The sequence below is a fragment of the Oncorhynchus mykiss genome, chromosome 26, assembly GCF_057628025.1.
Source record: "Oncorhynchus mykiss isolate SJ-2025 chromosome 26, ASM5762802v1, whole genome shotgun sequence".
NCBI classification, from domain to species: domain Eukaryota; kingdom Metazoa; phylum Chordata; class Actinopteri; order Salmoniformes; family Salmonidae; genus Oncorhynchus; species Oncorhynchus mykiss.
In genome coordinates, this window is record NC_143047.1 from 17,308,900 (window position 1) to 17,328,374 (window position 19,475).

Sequence of the window (19,475 nt, forward strand, 5' to 3'; positions counted from 1 at the left end):
TGGATTGGCTGGGGGGAGTGTTGTATGGTTTGACATGTCCCCTGTGACCTCATCACCAAATAATCCTTTCTGGCTCTCATGGATCCAGAAAGAGCTCCAGGAACCCATCCAGGAACATGTCCGTCTGGCCTGGGGCCTTATCAGCACTGAGACAGGGACAGAGGAACTTAACCCATATATTTTAATTTAGGAGACTAGACATGGTAAGTAGACTAAATATAGGAGACATGCTCTTTAAGAGGAGTTCATGTTTAGGGTTTACTTTGAATACTGAGCCTGTATACTATGTGATGCTGAATGGCTTGATTTAAATGTGTTACCCCCCTATCTGTACTATTCTATGTGCCATATCAACCCATGGGGAGAACAACATTATGAAAAAATGACAGTAAACTGGATTAAGATGACAAATAACTCCATTCATTTATTTACATTTGTTGCTTTAGGTCATACATAAAGCAACACAGAATCTCCATGAGAAAAGCAGGCTGCATTAGAAGTCCCATAATACATTATTCAATGCATTCATTTAAGACAACGTGAGTTATGAACCTGTTGGGATATGAATTCCCTTTGTTTGTGTGGGTCAAGAGAAAGTTCTCCTGGGTGACAGCTTCTGGAAGAGAGAAAGAAAGATGGCAAAAGATGGGAGAAAGAGTGGCATGCCTCTACATGACAGAAAGCCGCCGACGCGAGCACACTTGCGTGTTTGTGAAGCTCAGCCTTTCGATAGTAGGATCATAATAGTTTGTAGATTAGACATTTTTGTGAGAAGAACCGTTTTCAGGAACTACCATTGTCTCACAAACACTGCTCTAGTTCAGCCTCCGTTAAGTACATCGGCGAATGGTTGGTATCGCCGGGTGCAGACGAAACAGAAAAATACAATGCTTAAATACTGCTGTCTGTAGCTCAAACACAGGGGTTAGAATCATTTTATATTTGTGTGTGGAAGTGCTGACAGTAACTTGGACTAATCTGACCAGACATTCACTCCAAAACATTATTCACATAACCATGTGACCATGCAGGTGATCACCTTCAGAATGGCATGTCTCCTAACCAATCAGGAGGCTCATCATCAGAAAGTTGAAAACAGACTTCAAGTGAACACGAGAAGAAATTAAAGGAAGGAAATATAGGTTAGAATACAGAGAGAAATCAGAGGAAGGGTCAAATCCAGTTAAAATGTATTGAAACTTTGTAATTGTTAGATAGTCAAAGAAAAGGCATTGAGAAAACATGAGATTGTGCTACTCAGTAACACGCAGTAGCACTGTACAGTGTACTGCATGAATTATGTAACTTCTGGTTCAGGAAAGCACATACACACCACAGAATTCAAACATAGCCTGAGTTATCATGTCAGATTCTGTCCTCCTGAACAATTCCTTTCAGCAATATTCGTAACATTATGAAAAACATATTTAAGTGAAATAGACTTGTACAAAATAACAAAAATGAAGAAAAACTTCTATTACAAACATACATCAACTCTTTAGAAGATTGTCCCATATTCCACCTCATCATACAGTAAATTGAATTTGGCCTTGCATCTGTTTCACCAACAGGTGGCAGCAATGAATAAGCATTAAACAGTCCATGAACTGGAGTCGTAAACCAAAGCTAATAGCCATGAAAGCTCTTCCCCTTTTTAAGTACAACGGACAATGCACAAAAATACTGGAGGCACTGGGCCATAAAATAAAGCAATACAAGTTCTCATAATGTGTAGCGAAAGTACACTACGGTCATGGTATCATAGGAGATCTTACAATAACTTTTACATGTAAACTTGTGTCAAACAATATTGAAATAGAAAAAAAGATGAGAAAATCTGGTCAAGCACAGATCCACGTTGGCCCCCGACCCAGACCCCGACCTGTGAGTTCAGCAGGGTTTAGTAAACGTGCAGCGTCAGCACTAGTCATTATCCAAGCCCTGGATAACCATTAGGCAGCCATAAACTCCCACACCATTCATCAGGCATCAGCCACAGGTAAAGGCAGCTCCCCAAGTTAAAGTGCTTCAAGTCAGTCTTTTCATTTAGATTACTTCTTCCGCGCAAAAACTCTGTCATAACCTGAGTTAATCCATGTAAAAACTGGCTCTATTTCGACAGCCAGTTGTTGAAAGAATCAACTCTAGAGCAATATAGATTGGATGATTTCAGCAGTCATATCAACCACATACCGTAAATTATTTAGACCACCATGAAACCATGTACAGCACATTACCCCTCATCATAAAGAAAAATATGATGTTCATGGAAAAACTACCACACGTATCACAAACCAAGATACTGCGTGGGAAATGTTATTTGTTCTTTGGTTGGTGTAGGACTAGATCTAATGCACTGACAGCTACATATTCTGTGAGAAAATATTAGCAAGGTGCATGGTAAAATGGTAGCTTGCCGTCATATGACTTGGCACAAATGCAAGATACACTAGTTAATGTTCAGCCAAGCTTCAGACCCTATTGCACGAGGGTTAGGGATAGGGTTAGGATTAGAATTCCCTCCCTGGTGGGCCTCTACATGAGCCTGTGGCCCAGGTGTTCCTCCAGCCACAGCAGTAGGGGCTGGATGGACTGGGAGACAGGCCCGGTTTCAGAGTACATCTGCAGCAGCACCTCCTGGAGCATGAACAGCAGGGGCACTCCCAGGCTCAGCAGCTCATACAGGAAGACATAGTCCTGCACATTGGCCCTAAAGTGGAGGCCCACAGCCTGGGCCGTACCATGCACCCAGCGAGACAGGAGGTGGGAGGAGTCACACACAGCCCGGGTCACACTCAGGGGCCAGCTCAGGCTCTTCCTCAGGCGGGAGCTGAAGGTACCCTGGCCCTGCAGGCCTTCTGTTGGGTCACCGTTGGGGGTCTGTGTCTCTGATCCCTCCTGAACCGCAGCTCCATTCTGACCCTGAGAGAGAGACCCATTGAGTCACAAAGATGTCCCACAAATTAACATCAAAATGACAATGGCAAGTGGATGATTGAATGATCCAGAACAATTACCAGATGTGAATTGAATGTCCTCCGATGGTTCATTCCATTTTTACGTTGTGTGAAGTGCAGCTTGCAGTACAACTTGCCTAATTGAACATGATCAAAAGAGGATTTAGAAAAATGGGCACATAAACAGTTAATTATCTCTACCTGGCACAGCCAGAAGAGGACTGGCCACACCTCAGAGCCTGGTTCCTCTCTAGGTTTCTTCCTAGGCTCCTGCCTTTCTAGGGAGTTTTTCCTAGCCACCATGCCGCTACATCTGCAATGCTTGCTCTTTGGGGTTTTAGGTTTGGTATCTGAATAGGACTTTGTCACTACTGCTGATTTGATTGATTGATTGATTGGCTGATTGATTGATTGACAGTAAGCGAACATCTAAACCTTAGTGTTGGGAAACACATACCCTGCTCAGAGTCGAAGGCATGGCCTCCCTGGCGTAGGGCGGCGCCACAGGTGTCACAGCGAAAGCATTCCCTGTGGAAATAAAGTCCCTCAGCACTGATCCTCTCCACCACATACACGCGCTTCTGACAGGAGTGACACTTGTCACCAGACCCGGGGAACTCCCTCCGCAAGGAACCCTGGGAAACAGAACAGACAGACAGCGCTACAATCGTTGTCAGTACAGCAAATGAAGATAATGAGGGAGTGATGCACTTGTGTCACATTCCACAACTTTGACCATAAAAGGCCTTATGGCCGAGTTTGCCTTTGATTCACAAAGCATAATGAGTCATAGAGTCCTGCAAAGAATAATCATCCCAATCCATATTTTACACAATATCTCTTCATCTGACTCAGAGCCAGGGCCTGGGACATAGTCTATGTTCTTCACCTAGATAAGGGCTGTTGTTCAAGGCTGGTACAGCCTGAGTGGCTGCATGCTCAGTCAGACATGCTTACCGGAGACAGAGGCGGAGAGGCTGGGGGTGAACAGGGGGAGGAGGCTTTAGGCCTGTGGTCAGTCTCATAGAGGGTGACCAGCGTCTCAGCCCTGGCTGCTATGGCCAGAGACTCCTTCCCCACCTTCCGCTGACACGCAGAAAAGAGGAAACGACTGGAGGAAGGAAAGATGGATAGATGGAAAGATGGATAGATAGATAGATGATTTGACTACTTTGTTCTCTGACTAAGGCCGCTGTTGGGGAAAATAGTCAATTTCTTTCATCAAAATAAGAGTCTCAGCTCAAAAATATGGCCACGGAAGAGGAGGGAAGAGGTGAGGATTTTCAGGAATGTTTTCTCATTGTGGTTAACTAGTGAGCCTGTCTGGATGCTTCAGATTGTACTCTAGACTGACTGCAAGGCGCTGACTCAAACTGATCAGAAATCTGGGAACAGGGAGGGGCAGTCTAACTCACAAAGTGCAACACCACAAAAATATATTCAACCTTAGCATGAGAGGCTCCAGAGTAGCTAAATAACACCTTACATGCAAGACCTTTGTGTCTACATGTGTCCTTTGTAATGTAGAGGGTAGTACAAGTTACTTTAGCAGGCATGTGGCGCTGGGGGCAAAATGCCTGTTTGACATTATTAAAAACAGCTTTGGTTGGAGCATTGCAGTACGTTGTTGTTGGGATACATATGTGGAGCCACTGATGTGACACTGAAACAGCAACATGGCTGTGATGTTAATAACTACAACTGTAAGTTACAGGCAAATTAGATTAGAAGTTAAATATCTACTTCTAAAATATATATAATTATCCAGATTACATCATGTTTAAAATCAAACAGACAGCACTTCATTTTGGGTTTCTCTAAGAGGCAGCAGGCTCTGCATATAGAAATGATGTGGCCATAAATAGTGCTATGGTTTGGAGTCACACAAGAGGAACTCACCACATGTGACTCATTCAAGGGATCTCTTTGCATTTCTTTCATACAAAGCTGCATATCTAGTGCCCCAGATTGACTGGTCTTTGGTTTTCCATGAAGAATGAAGGAATTAGAGGCAACAGAGAAGAAAACTTAGTCGAACAGTTCAGTGACAGATAAGGGATAGATGAGTGCATCAAAATAACAGTATAATGTTTGCTCTGACATTAGGGGGTATGGGTTTCGTCATGACAGACACATGGTGAGAAATGGATGTGCTTGTTTTCACCTTGAGTTGGAGTAGAATGGATGAGGATGAAGACACGGTTTGAGGGAGTGAGAAGGTAGGAAAGGGTGATTTCTGGACAAAGGAGGGAAGTGAATTTAGGACTGGGAGCAGGGGGGATGGGAGGAGAGGGAATGGTCTGTTCAGCAGATCCAGGCTAGGGTGGGAATGGGAAACAGAGGAATGGAAAGTCAAAGAGGGAGAGGATTGTTAAAAGAGAGACTTTGAAAATCAGATAGGTTAAATGATAGTTGGCATTCTAAGTTTGATGGGCTACAGTACCTGGTATTCCATGGCACTCTACCATCCTATTGACCAAGCCCCAACCTGATTAGTTTCAATTCAAGAACACAACATTCCATTTTGACGTCAACTCAGATATAGTGCTATATATTAAAGATGTGCAATATCTCTGCATGATGAATATTGAATGACCACAAAGGTTTTAGCATGACACACAACGATAGGGACACAGTAAGCATTTCACTGTAAGGTGAAATAACCTAACCTGTAACCTGTTGTAATCGGCGCATGTGACAAATACAATTTGATTTGATTGGATTTGACATGCTGAAACACAGACATGGATGTGGTTATTTGTACTTGATGTTGAAGTTGACAGGAAGAGGAGGAAGAGGAGGATGGAGAATAGGTATGGAGGGGGGGGGGGTGTAGAAAGGGTGATTTCTGGACAAAGACATGATGAAGAGATTTTAGGACGTGGAGCAGGGAGGATGTGAGGTGAGGGACTCTGTCCAGCAGATCCAGACTAGTGTGGGAATGGGAAAGTCAAAGAGAGGAAGAGATATTATGAGCATCAGATGGAGGTTAAATTAGAGTTTGCATGCTTAGTGGGTTGGGCCTCAAGCCTAAAACGCCTGGTGTTCCATCACACTGCATTCCATTGAAATGGAAACTCAAGAGTGATATAGATAAAACGTGTATTTCTTCATGATAAATGTTAAATGATCACAAAGGTTGTAGCATGACACACAGTGATAGGGACACATACAAGACAGTGAGACAGACATGGATGTGGTTATTTTTTACCTGAGGTTGGGGCAGACAGGATGAGGATGAGGAATAGGGATGAGGAGGTGAGAAGGCAGAAATTGTGATATCTGGATAAAGGTATAATGAGGTGACTTTTGGACTGGGGTTAGGGAGGATGGGATGAGGGAATGGCCTGTTTGTCAGAATTAGGCCAGGTGAGGAATGGGACAGGGGAGATTTGCAAATGAAGAGAGGGAGAGGATTGTTAAAGGAGAGCTTTGAGTGTTAGTAATTTGATAGAAGTTACAATGAGAACTGGCGTGCACAGGGGGATAAGCTTTAAGCAAAGGTATTCCGTGGCACTATCAAATCATAGTATTAACTAAACCCCAACCTGCTGAGCCTCAACACAACAGCTTACCCTGGTTTCCACTGAGATGGAAACTCATTTAAAGAAGGTGAGCAGTATCTTTTTTGATGATAAAATACCAATACCTTTTCCTGTAATGGAAATTGCAGTATGATGACTACTCTAGCACTAAAAACCTTAGCTTGATAACTATCCTGTGAGTAATAAAGCTGCAGCCTCCTCCAGTGAGGCACAGAGAACCCTGTGCTACCTTTCAACAGTGCTGAGCATACCGAGTAAGTGAATTACCAGTGTTGTTCATACATATCATCACAGACAGAGCTGAGAGAGGAGGCTACCTAGTTTTCAGCCTGAGCTCTCTTCTGCAGGTCTGTCTCAGTGGGAATATAAAATCACATAATGGAACAAGAAGAAACTATTTAATGGAATGATTCCTGCTTGAACAACGAATTGCCTGATGTGTTTTCACAGGGCGTTACATTGTTTTAAAAAAGCCTTGTTGAAACCCTTGGTGTAAACAGCAATTTATTGACTGACAGTGAAGGTGATTTAAATTTCAGATGTAGGATCTTAATTTGATCACTATTTTGTTGCTGACAATTTTCCTGCACAGCAGGAAATGCAAACTTGTAGCGTATTCAAGGTTTAAAAAGATTTCTAAGGTTTGTAATTTCCAATTTAAAATGTCTGACTTTCTTTGCCCTAACGGAAAATGATAAATGTTGAATGATCACAAAATGTTTTAGCATGACATACAGTGGTCCCTACAAAAACAACACCTACAAAAAATGTCCATTAATTATAAGTCACATAATAATTCAAATTTCCCGTTGGTGCAGGATTATTTTCCTGTTTTGACGAATTGGCTCAAATTAAGATCCGACATCTGTATAACAGAACACTGTGTCCTACAATAACCTAAAATCACCTGCGCTAGCTGTGTTCTGTAGCTACAGGCTCTGAGCAGCTAATGAAAACATTGCCATAAAAGTCATGCTTCTGGAGATGATGGATGTTGAATTTCAACATAGGGAGGGTTTATTGAACTCTGTGCAGCAGCAGTGATGCCAAACAAGACCGAGCGTGCAACACAACAAACACACTGAGGGACGGGAGAAGTGAGTGGTCAGAGTTCAGGGGTCAGATAGTCACCTGGGACGTAGAGGCCACATCCTCAGAGAACAGTACTCTCAGGTGGACAGCTTTCTCCTTGATACTTTTATTGTGAAACGCTCTAGCATTCTGGGTCTGAACTTTCTTCTGCAGGACACATACCATGAGACACAGAGATAAAGAACAGGCATCAGCAGGAGAAAGCTGCACCCGCAACACAGCACCACATACTCCCTGTCTGATGAATGTGTCTGAATATTAATTATTAACTCCCAAATCAGAGTTATAATGTACAGACAAATAAAAGTATGAAATGTATGCACTCACTATTGCAAATCGCTCTGGATAAGAGCGTCTGCCGAATGACTAAAATGTCAAAGGTAATGATCAAGCAAGATAAGTGGACTTTGGTCCTACTTTCCCACTGAAGGAGCTAGATGGCACATTGTTTACTGGGCGGTGGAGAACAATAGTGTTGCTGTGTGGAGTGGAGTGGCAGTTTTTACAACACTAATTTGACACACCAGCAGAGATGACTCCACTCTTATACATGTGCTCCCGGAACAGCAGACTGAGATCCAGACAGAGACAGAGATAGAGACAGAGACACATGACTGGCACAGAACGAGGCCACAAGGGCAGCCCACTGGCTAAACTTGCCAGTCAGCAGCCTCTGTAACTCTTCGTCTCTGTCAGGGCTATGGGTCTGCTCTTGCTATTGTGGTCAGTGTGGATGATTCGGTGTTGACTTCACCAGCTGACTATGTGCCATACAATGCTAAATGTATAATCAGGATGATTATCTCAACATTCATATCCAGCCTTTTCCTAAAAAGGATATCTAATATGATCACACAGTAGGAGTCAATAACAATAGAAAAAGACAGAGCAGACAAAGAGAAATGGACAGATGGAGAGGAGAGGAGAGGAGAGGAGAATAGGTCACCTTGGTGATCTCCACAAGGCGTTGGAGCATTCTAGACATGGCTAGGATCGCTGAGTGGCAGGAGGAAGAGTAGCCAGGGTACTCTTTGCTCTCTGGCTTTTTAGGAAGCGTCTGGGGTTGTGTCTGAGTACGTGTCTGATCAGCCTGTCTGACCTCCCTGAGGGTGTGATTTGGGCTGGGTGGGGGTTGGAGCTTGGGTTGGAGCTGGAACTGGGGTTGGGGCTGGTGCTGAGACTGAAGCTGGGCTTGGAGCTGGGGCGAGAGCATGGGTTTGGGAGGAGGCTGGGGTGGTAGCCGAGCGATGCACTTAGCTGCATATTTGGCACAGGTTGCAGACTGAAACTGGAAACACACAGCACATGTGAGCTGCAGTTCTATGGCTCTCTGTCAACTCAGGGTGAGCTTGATGAAAAAACAATTGCAGCAAACAGGCCCCAGTAGTTTAACAGCTGGAGAGAATAGAAGGGAGATTTATGCCCCATGCTTTCCTTTATCATGTGAATCTACTTCACTGGGGGTATTTTTCATTTCCAACCCACAGGGAGCATTTAACACTCTCACTCTAGGTAGGTGATGACTGGTTTGTGAGTGAGTGTATACCAAAACTGAGTGACAGTGTGTGTTCTGCAGAGTGAATTAGCGTGGCTATGTGTGTGTATTTTAGTATGTTGACCAGGCCTGCTCCAGTCCTCTACCTGTGTCTTGGGGGAGGGTTGGGTGGGGTCTGCTGCCTGAGGTTGGTGAAGCGTGGGGTCTCAGTCATGTCTATGGAGCGTGGCCGAGGGGCCCTCCCAGAATCCCAATCACACTGAGACTGATGGGGTTTGTCAGCCAGAAACAAAGCCAGGGAAAAAGGTTAGTAGAAAGACAGAAAAGGAAGCAAAGAGTGAAAGTGAATTGCAAGATAAGTATCTCACCCATCAGTTAAGAACAAATTCTTATTTACTATGACGGCCTACACCGGCCAAACCCGGACGACGCTGGGCCAATTGTGCACCACCCAATGGGACTCACGGCCGGTTGTGATACAGCCTGGAATCGAACCAGGGTGTCTGTAGTGACGCCTCTAGCACTAAGCGCCTTAGAACTCTGCGCCACTCGGGAGCCCCAAGACTTTATAACCAACTCTTAATCAGAAAACGAACAGTACACAACCAAGCCTGGCTCTTTCCCTTGGAACACAAATGATCACCTCTGTCCTATAGCACACTGTGGTATGAGGCATCTGAGAACAAACATACCAGGTACTATACCATACTATAGTACTGTATAAGCTATGGAGGACACTGTCCAACACTGACAGTGTCCTGAGGATGGGGAATGGGGGACATATCTTGGTGGTTCTGACCTGTCTCCGGAGGGTGAAGCTGGGGTTGCTCTCCTCAAACTTGGACAGGAGCTGGCTGGCCATGGAGCGGACCTTGTTCTCCTTAATCCCCCTCTCCTCACCCACACAGGATGCACTCTGACTGGAGAAGTTGGTTGCCTGTCATGAGAAATAGTGACTTGAGTCATCAGGGCCAAAATAAATGGCATTTTGCTGTATTTGACTCGTGCACTTAGAATGTCCTTACGAAATTGTAGTTTGATGGTAATAACTACCTCTTCCAAATAACTGCAGACTTTTCGTCTCCTTTTGTACGTTGGGTCAGTATCTTCTAGCTTCTTCTCATCCTGAAAGAAAACAACCAAGCCATAGTATATGACTAAACACTTCACTCAAAGGTAAAAATATTCAACATGAAAGTGAACTATTAAAATAGAGCCCATCTCAAAAGTCAACTTATTCAAATGAAATTACTTTTGAAATGATAACACAGGGAGGCTGAGAGGCTCTCAAGTTGCAGTCGTTATCAATGAAGACAGGCACCTGGAGAGAGGAGTGTGATTACCTTCGGTACCCTTTTTCTTGGTACCAGAACTTTGTTCATACTTCTGACTGCCTTGGAAGGATAGTCTTCACTGTTTTCGTCAGCCCCTCTAGAATCTGCAGTGAAACACGAGTACATTAAAAAGGTATGATATTTTCCACAGAGCTCAGCCATGAATGTCAAATAAAAGCAATGGCCAATGTGTTTTTACATTACGTCTAAAAGAAACCTAATATTACTGTGTCGGAAAGAACCGGATGGGGCCATCTGCTTTTATGAGAAATGCCACCTAATAAACAAAGGGCTTATTCGTGGAAACCAATACTGAAAACACTTCACTACAGATCATAAGAATGTATACAATTATTGCTAAATAGCACATCATCATTCCATGGGCAACCAGCTTTGCTGTGGATAGAGGCATATCATGTGACCTCTTAGAGACCATAAAGCTAGTACAACTGATGTCCCTGTGGCAATAATATGCTCTGTTCACCTTAGGCATCTCAGACCAGAAAATATCTGGAGTAAGGTGTAGTGTTTTCTCTCCAGGCATCCTAGACCCATACAATATCTGTAAGGTAGCCTGTACTGTGCTGGGCAGATGTGCATTCCTCTCATGCCAGACAACATGACTGATAGGGTTGTGCAAAGCATACCTCCTTTAAAAGGAAGCCAGATTAAATCTCATACCCTCTTTTACACCAGCTCTCTAGAAAGACATAACTTATCTGAAAGAGAGCAGGGGTCAGCCCAGAAAAAAGGTTAAAGAAGAGACAGCTTGATATGTAAAAAAAAAATGGCCCTGGTGAAAACAATACATTGAGAGGCTGGGCTTTTAATACAGTGGACACAGTGGAAGGGCCAATGACAGTGACGAGGTGTTCAAGCATCAAGTTTCAGGTTTTTTATTAGTAGTATGATCAGGATACACACGGCATACACTGTTCAACGAAATGCATACTGCAGGTTCCTTCTGGACAATGCAACAGCAATAAGAAAGAATAAAAAATGACAATACGAACATCAAGTAAATGGCTCAGTAGAATAGAATAAGTATAATACAGGAAGGCACAATTTTTAGTTCAATATTTACACGCGTAATGGGGAAGGGGGGATAGAATTTAAATTGTGCAGTATTTAGCAATAATAGCAAGAATCTGGTGGCAGCCGTTGTGATGTGGTGTAGCATGAATGTGTGTGAATGGATGTATCTACGGGGGTGCCAGTGCAGAGCAGTAGGACTACATGCCTCTCCACCCTGTCTGCTCCTCAAGTGTTCAGAGCCAAACGCTTCTGCTGCATTTAAAAATAACTCTGACATGGGAAGGAGATTTAAAAAAAAAGGCCTAATGATATAAAGGGCTGCTACTTCAATCAGACTACATAAAAAACCATGGGATATTTTGTGTGTGTGTGTGTGTGTGTGTGTGTGTGTGTGTGTGTGCATATCTGTGTGGGTGTGTGCGGGATTGAGATCTGAAGTCTGGGGCTTCAGGACACACGTGTCTGCGGGGGGATGGGGTGAGGGGTGTGAGGCATACCTGAGACGGGCAGGGGGGTGCCGCGGAACAGCTCGTAGAACTTGGAGAGGTAGGTGACCATTCCGGTCTTGTCTGGTTCCTGACCAGCAGCCATCTCCTTTCCAGTGGCGAAGGGCCGGATGCCAAACTCCCGCTCAGCCAGGTCACATGCCAGCTGGAGGTTGTTAGCCGAATCCTCCTCATTCAGCGAATCAAACTCTCTGAGGGAAACCGATTGAAATGATATCACGCGATGTTGTTGTAATGTTGTGTGGGTAACTAGGTGAAGGCTTCATAAGACTAAGCTGGCGTCAACATAGAAGTTATGAAACAGTTCTAGTCGAGCAGTGTAGCCCTCACTTCACCACAAAGATGACGTCAGAAATAACAAACTGCCCTAGATACTGAGTGTAACATGTTAGTATAGTTATGCTTTCCAAACTCCCTTTCACATACTATAGGGTTTCTCTAAAAGCGGTTGTGTCTGTGTGATCTTTTTCGTCACACCTATCAGTAACAGAGAGAGTGAGAGAACAGCCATCAGGAAAAAGGCTCTTCGATGAAGGCCAAATTTCATTTGCACCCACCACTTACATTTACTCTCACACAAAGACAGGCTGTGAGGGAGGGACAGGGGCTTGTGTAGAGAGTACACCAGGATATACATTGACATACTTAGATGCCTGGTATACTTTACATTAGACACTCACAGAAGGAGACAATATTACAGCGTGGGTGTAAGATGTTTTGCTATTAATGGTGTCTTGATGTAAATGTTAGCCTAATCAGGAAATTCCCCATTACACAATAGAGACATTTTATGAGGAGCCAGTCTATCGACTTACAATGACGAAGTGCTACATGCCAGGGTGTGACAAGAAGAAGTCTCACACATGGTTTATGAGGAGAAAAGAGTGAGTGCTGAGCTCATTTACAGTTACTGTAAAGTACATGAGGCCAGTCTTACTGTGGTAGTTTACAGGCTAGTTGTGTGTTGCAGTACGTACATGAGGTGGGATCTGAACCGGTGGATGAGGGCACAGAGAGCCAGGCCGCTCTGCCACGAGGTGGTCAGGTCTGTCACGTTCACGTTCCTGTAGCCCTCAGTCTGTTTCTGACACCACGTCAGCAGCCTGCCCGGCCTGATCTCCGACTCTACACACACAGACAGGAACAAGGTGTCCAGTAGGGAGAAAATGGCATGAAAGAGGGTCCAATAAGAAGAACATAGATTTTTGTTTTCCATTGCCCTATTTTCCATTTGTGTGACTGTCCTCGTCTATCAGTGTATCAGTGTTTTGTCACTTGTCATGTAGTGTTTTTGTGGACACCAGGAAGAGTAGCTGATGCTTCTGCGAAAGCTAATGGGGATCCAAATAAATAAAATACTAAACACAACCCAGCTAACAGCCACCCACCCACTCACCTGGCAACACAACCACAGAGCTAACAGGAAGTGAGATCATAGATGTGGGACAGTGACAGCAGGTGAAGTTAATGAGAGGTAAGACTGATAAGAGGTAAGTTAGAATAGGGGCTGAAGTATGCATATGACTCCGTCAGGACATGTTGAACCTGTCTGTCATTGTGTAATAGGACCAATGGTTGTGTAACATGATGTTTAGCGCATTATGTAGAGGCCAGGGTGTGCTTAAAGAAATACAGTATACATGGAGACAAAAATTATGGAGACAAAATGGAGACAAAAATCCCATCAGTTTATAATGAGGTCAGTTCTCCTTGAATAACTGCTAGACACTTTCCAGTATTAATGTTTAACATGAGCCATGGGGCCCAAAATATCTTGAAACGTAACCAGCTAGACTTTGTTAGGTCTGGTATCTGAGAACATCCTGAAGATATCATTGATGCGTTTAACTACTAGTGTACCAAGTCATGTTCTTCCTTTTCACAATACACAGAACCACAGCTTCGGCCTCCAAAAAAATGATCAATGTAGGGGGGTGGGGGTTGTACCCTACATGACCCTGTCCACAGTCAAGTGGCTCCCACTTCACCAAAACTCTGCTCTCACCATGGATCATTGAAAAACAAACCTCAGAAGGTGACTTATTTCCTAAGCAGAGATTCATGCGGGCCCGTCCTCAGTCTGACATTCCTGTTAGTGAGAGAAAAGGTCTGCCTCACCTTAAAGACTGCTGTGGGCCTCTGTCTCAGAACACTCCCAGAGCACAGGGAATGGTTAGAGAACGCAATAGAACTAGAATGGAATGGCTTATCTTCTCCTAACTTTGGGAAAATAGCCACTGAATGGATGAGTGCTGCAGATATTTTAGCCCCTGAAACCGAAGGGACTCATCCGTCATCCTTTTCAAATGAGTTACTTGAACCAGTTGAATCACAGCATGTTCTGTAGGTTGGAGTCATGCACTGGATCAGAGGTGCAGTTGAAGTCGGAGGTTTACACACACTTAGGTTGGTGTCATTAAAACTTGTTTTTCAACCACTCCACATATTTCTTGTTAACAAATTATAGTTTTGGCAAGTCGGTTAGGACATCTACTTTGTGCATCACACAAGTAATTTTTCCAACAATTGTTTACAAAATTAAAAAGGCACTCGCACATCTGAGCAATCTAATTTGCAGGTGCATGGCAACAATTGAACAAGGTGAAGGAAAAAGGAAACCGCACACTGCTCTTGATCACCGATATTTAATAAGCTTACGTATCGGCCACACGGCCTTCGTCAGAACTTTAACAATTGTTAACAGACAGATTATTTCACTTATAATTCACTGTATCACAATTCCAGTGGGTCAGAAGTTTACACTAAGCTGACTGTGCCTTTAAACAGCTTGGAAAATTCCAGAAAATGATGTCATGGTTTAAGCTTCTGATAGGCCAATTGACATACTTTGAGTCAATTGGAGGTGTACCTGTGGATGTATTTCAAGGCCTACCTTCAAACTCAGTGCCTCTTTGCTTGACATCATGGGAAAATCAAAAGAAATCAGCCAAGACCTCAGAAAATAAATTGTAGACCTCCACAAGTCTGGTTCATCCTTGGGAGCAATTTCCAAATGCCTGAAGGTACCACGTTCATCTGTACAAACAATAGTACACAAGTATAAACACCATGGGACCACGCAGCCGTCAAACCACTCAGGAAGGGTTCTGTCTCCTAGAGATGAACGTACTTTGGTGCGAAAAGTGCAAATCAATCCCAGAACAGCAGCAAAGGACCTTGTGAAGATGCTGGAGGAAACAGGTACAAAGGTTTCTATACCCACAGTACAATTAGTTCTATATCGACATAACCTGAAAGGCCGCTCAGCAAGGAAGAAGCCACTGCTCCAAAACCACCATAAAAAAGCCAGACTACGGTTTGCAACTGCACATAGGGAAAAATATCGTACTTTAAGGAGAAAAGTTCTCTGGTCTGATGAAACAAAAATACAACTGTTTGGCCACTATCGTGATGTTTGGAGGAAAAAGGGGGAAGCTTGCAAGCCAAAGAACACCATCCCAACCGTGAAGCATGGTGGTGGCAGCATCATGTTGTGGGGGTGCTTTGCTGCAGGAGGGACTGGTGCACTTCACAAAAATGATGGCAACGTATATATTGAAGCAACATCAAGACATCAGTCAGGAAGTTAAAGCTTGGTCGCAAATGGGTCTTCCAAATGGACAATGACCCCAAGCATACTTCCAAAGTTGTGGAAAAATGGCTTAAGGACAACAAAGTCAAGGTATTGGAGTGGCCATCACAAAGCCCTGACCTCAATCCCATAGAAAATTTGTGGGCAGAACTGAAAAAGCTTGTGCGAGCAAGGATCCTACAAACCTGACTCAGTTATACCAGCTCTGTCAGGAGGAATGGGCCAAAATTCACCAAACCTATTGTGGGAAGCTTGTGGAAGGCTACCCAAAACGTTTGACCCAAGTTAAACACTTTAAAGGCAACGCTACCAAATACTAATTGGGTGTATGTAAACTTCTGACCCACTGGGAATGTTATGAAAGAAATAAAAGCTGAAATAAATCACTCGCTCTACTATTATTCTGACATTTCACATTCTTAAAATTAGGTGGTGATCCTAAGTGACCTAAGACAGGGAATTTTTACTCGGATTAAATTTCAAGAATTGTGAAAAACTGAATTTAAATGTATTTGGCTAAGGTATTTGGTTAAGGTACTTGGCTATGTATTTGGCTAAGGTAAACTTCCGACTTCAACTGTAAGTCCATACTAAACACACTGTACTAAAGCCTCCCAACTCCAGTCTCTCTGGCCTCTCCTGTATTGTGTGTGGCTCACCTCGTCTGGCCAGGTTCACAGGGCGACGTATTGTACCATTACGTTCCAGAGAGCACGACTTCACTGGCAGCTCTCCATTGATGTACAGGTGACGCACCTGGAAGAAATAACAAAGAGACACAGCTGAGATTTAGGCAGAAGAAGAGATAAGACAAGCACAGTCCATCCTTCTTGTGTTAATGTTAAGGGTGAATCTGTTATTGGTGACAGGAAAAAGTGAATACTGCAGTAAACAATGTGATCCTTGAGAATGTCTTTCGTACCTGGTTTTGCCTGACACAGGTGGAGATGAGGTTGGGATACCGAGTCCCAGGGTCAATGGTGTACTGCTCAAAGTTTTTGGCAATGTTTTCAGTGGTTGTCTGCGGCAGAATTCTGTAAAGACTCTCCCTGGAGAAATGCATATATTTAGTGTGTGTGTGTGTGTGTGTGTGTGTGTGTGTGTACAGTATGTGTGCTGACCACTGACCTCTCAGCTAGCACCTCCAGAGGGGTCATGCCCTCAGCCCACCTTTTCACCATCCAGGCTGAGTCAAAAGCAGCCAGGAAGCCTCTCGCACACCCTGTACCCATGGGCCAGAACGGCTGCACACACAGACACATAACAGTACATTTTGCTGAACATGCACATGTAGTTTTTATCATCCAACCATTTTAAAGCATGATTAAACACTGTTGTCACAGCCTTCTCACCTCTAACAAGCTGTCCCCAACCAGTGCCACCAGTAGCTGGCGTCCGAAGCATTCTCTGACTAGCGCTGCGTTCTCCGAAGCATACATGCTGGTGAAGTCAAACATGGCCACGTCCGGCTGGCCACAGGCATTTATGGCAAAGTCCAGCGTGGGAAGCTGGTAGTTGGTGCCAAAGTCAGCAGCTTCGCGGGCATAACCCAGCAGAGCTTCCTGGTTCACATTCGTACTGCTCAGCAGCATCTCTGTGTCTATGTAGTCCTACGAGACAAAGTCAGGGGAATTGTGTTTATGAGAGACCATGACCAAAAGGTCAAAGAGGTTAAATGAGATGCAACATACCCCAGGTGTAACAACAGTTATTCACCTTGCATATTAGAGGACCATTAAAGATGGATGCTCTTTAAATTGTACTGTGACGCCAGTCTCAAAGTCCCACATTGTCTTTATGAATGAATTCATGGGATGACTCATGCAGAACCCTGGCAATTGAAGTGAGAGTGAGCGCTGAGAGGGAGTCATAAGCCAGTGAAATATGTGCTCCTTTAGGGATGTTTATAACACTTAGCTTTCATGGATGTCATTGTGGTGCCCGCCCGGCTCATAGGCTGTTCAGCTGGCAGACCACCAAGGATGAGATTCCTCCGACCCGGCATCCTCCTCTATCAACTCCTCACCTCTCCTTCTCTCTCCGCCTCTCTCTCTGTCTTTCTCTTCCTCTCTCTCACACACATCTGAATTCAACACCCTCAGACAGCAAGAAAAATCGCCCCGCGTCTGAATCTAGTTGATGATCCCTGATCTAAACAATGTTTGCTCACATGAATGATGACCCCCTTGTCCAGTAGGCTCTGCTTCTTTGCTGTCATGACAAAGTAGTGTGTGTTGTCCTTGTAGTACACAATGTTCTCCAGGTCAATACCTGCAACAAATGACAGACACAGACAGGAAGGTTAAAACACCCCATGATAATGACAGGGTTGAAGATTGCTGTTGTTCAACAACGTGTGGATTTAAGTGCATTCTGAGGGAAGTCTGCTCCTCTGGCTGACTCATTGGCTGTGGGGGATCTCAGGCCCACCTGTCTCCTCTTTGAGGTCCAGGAAGAACTTCTGGTTAAAGATGAAGGCCACACCGCTGATCTCCTCCACCTTGGCCTCGGCCGTGGTGTTCCTGTTGACAAAGTTGGCCGTGATGGCGATAGCCAGCTTACCACGGAACTCCTTCCTCTTGAACCCTGAGAGCGAGAGAAAGAGGGGGAGAGAGAAAGAGGGAAAGAGAGAGAGAGAGAGAAAGAGAGACAGGGATGGGATGTTACTATTCTCTGGCCAGGCCTGCAGAGGCATACTAATCCAGAGGAAATCTAGCACTGAGCTGTAATCACAGGCCAGTTATTTTAGGATCAGAGAGTCTTGTTACCGAGGTGATACTGTTTATACCAGGTGAGCGAAAGCCTCTGCGGGAGAGTTGGGTCAGTACTAAAATGTTCTGATCTAATAAATGTGTTTTCCAGGTTGAATAACTTTCAAAACTTCAGGTGGAGTAGAGTGCAGCCACTCCTTACATGAACTGGACGACTGTAAGAGAAGGTGCAGTCTTGTTTTTTTCACGTGAGATTTTACAATATATACTGTATTATTATTGGCTGCAATTGCGTACACTTCTGCTATTTAGGATATCAACCACAATAGAACAGAATCAGTTCCTCTTCAGATAGAAACATCGGGGAATTGCTTCTTGCATTAAAGAGTTTATTGCCATACTCTCACTGATGCTGAAAAGTTTTTTTTGTTAATGGAGACATTTTAGAGGCTCATTTAACATGAACTTTCTGTGCCCATTCCAAGGCAAAACATAACTGCAGACAAGCCTTAAAATAGACTGAAGCATGGGCTCAGACTTTTAATGCCAGACTGCTATTCACTTGGGTTCCTGTTGCTGCTATTCTCACAGTTATGGTTTCATAAAAAGCTGTCTGACTTTTTAAATGACATGCAAAACCTTGCCTTTGTGAAAGAGAATATGGTGATATCATTTTTAAACGTCTCTTTGTGGTGTCAAAGCTCCACCAAAGCTCCTTAAAGCCTGGAAAAGCCAACCAACCACAGCCAATACCCGAGATACTGTATGTCACTGCAGGCTGTATCTCCCACAGGTCACATGTTAGTATGCTTATAACTGTCCTGGGGAAGAGGAGGGTTCTGCACCAAAGCCCTTCAGTGAAAGAAGATACATCCTCATTACCTGTGACTCAGGAAAGAAAGGAGGATGAATGTTCTAATGTGTTCGGCCTCTCTTCCTCCTACAAAATAATGTATGAGCTTCTGAGAGATGCTTTTCTAGGAGGAGGTAGCATTTTAATATGAGCCAGCAATGTTCCATTACGGTCACTTCCCCCCACCCACATCACTCTTTCCTATGCAGCTGTGTTCCTCTCAGACGATTAGCTGGGTACAGAACAGATTGCGGTATATTTAACCCTCCTCTCAGACAGGGCTTGCATGGCAGTTCAAAAGTAGAAGGACTTCTAAAAAGAAATTTTTCCCCAGGCTTTTCGTCATCCGACGATG

At 44.1% G+C, this 19,475-nt stretch overlaps 1 protein-coding gene across 20 annotated transcripts in view; it reads right to left on the bottom strand.

The window, feature by feature from the left end:
- Positions 1-400: 400 nt before the first annotated feature.
- The window catches only part of LOC110506499 (F-actin-monooxygenase mical2b), a 45,238-nt gene continuing 26,163 nt past the window's right edge, over positions 401-19,475 (bottom strand). The window contains exons 6-25 of one of the 20 annotated variants that reach the window (XR_016492249.1): positions 17,987-18,142; positions 17,727-17,827; positions 16,909-17,166; positions 16,685-16,800; positions 16,479-16,605; positions 16,216-16,312; positions 12,942-13,089; positions 11,956-12,155; positions 10,433-10,527; positions 10,143-10,214; positions 9,889-10,026; positions 9,236-9,354; positions 8,541-8,882; positions 7,634-7,741; positions 5,122-5,193; positions 4,857-4,934; positions 3,915-4,068; positions 3,415-3,592; positions 3,018-3,094; positions 401-2,922 (exon numbers count right to left, since the gene is read on the bottom strand). Coding sequence is in view for 7 of the 20 variants with exons in the window: in XM_021586148.3 (XP_021441823.2) it covers positions 2,536-2,922; positions 3,018-3,094; positions 3,415-3,592; positions 7,634-7,741; positions 9,889-10,026; positions 10,143-10,214; positions 10,433-10,527; positions 11,956-12,155; positions 12,942-13,089; positions 16,216-16,312; positions 16,479-16,605; positions 16,685-16,800; positions 16,909-17,166; positions 17,727-17,827; positions 17,987-18,142 (2,258 nt within the window). In the remaining 13 variants the exon portion in view is untranslated. Of the gene's footprint in view, positions 2,923-3,017; positions 3,095-3,414; positions 3,593-3,914; positions 4,069-4,549; positions 4,935-5,121; positions 5,194-6,144; positions 6,305-7,633; positions 7,742-8,540; positions 8,883-9,235; positions 9,355-9,888; positions 10,027-10,142; positions 10,215-10,432; positions 10,528-11,955; positions 12,156-12,941; positions 13,090-16,215; positions 16,313-16,478; positions 16,606-16,684; positions 16,801-16,908; positions 17,828-17,986; positions 18,143-19,475 lie in introns of those variants that run through there. The other 19 variants (XR_016492258.1, XR_016492252.1, XR_016492254.1 and 16 more) reach the window with 19 other exon arrangements.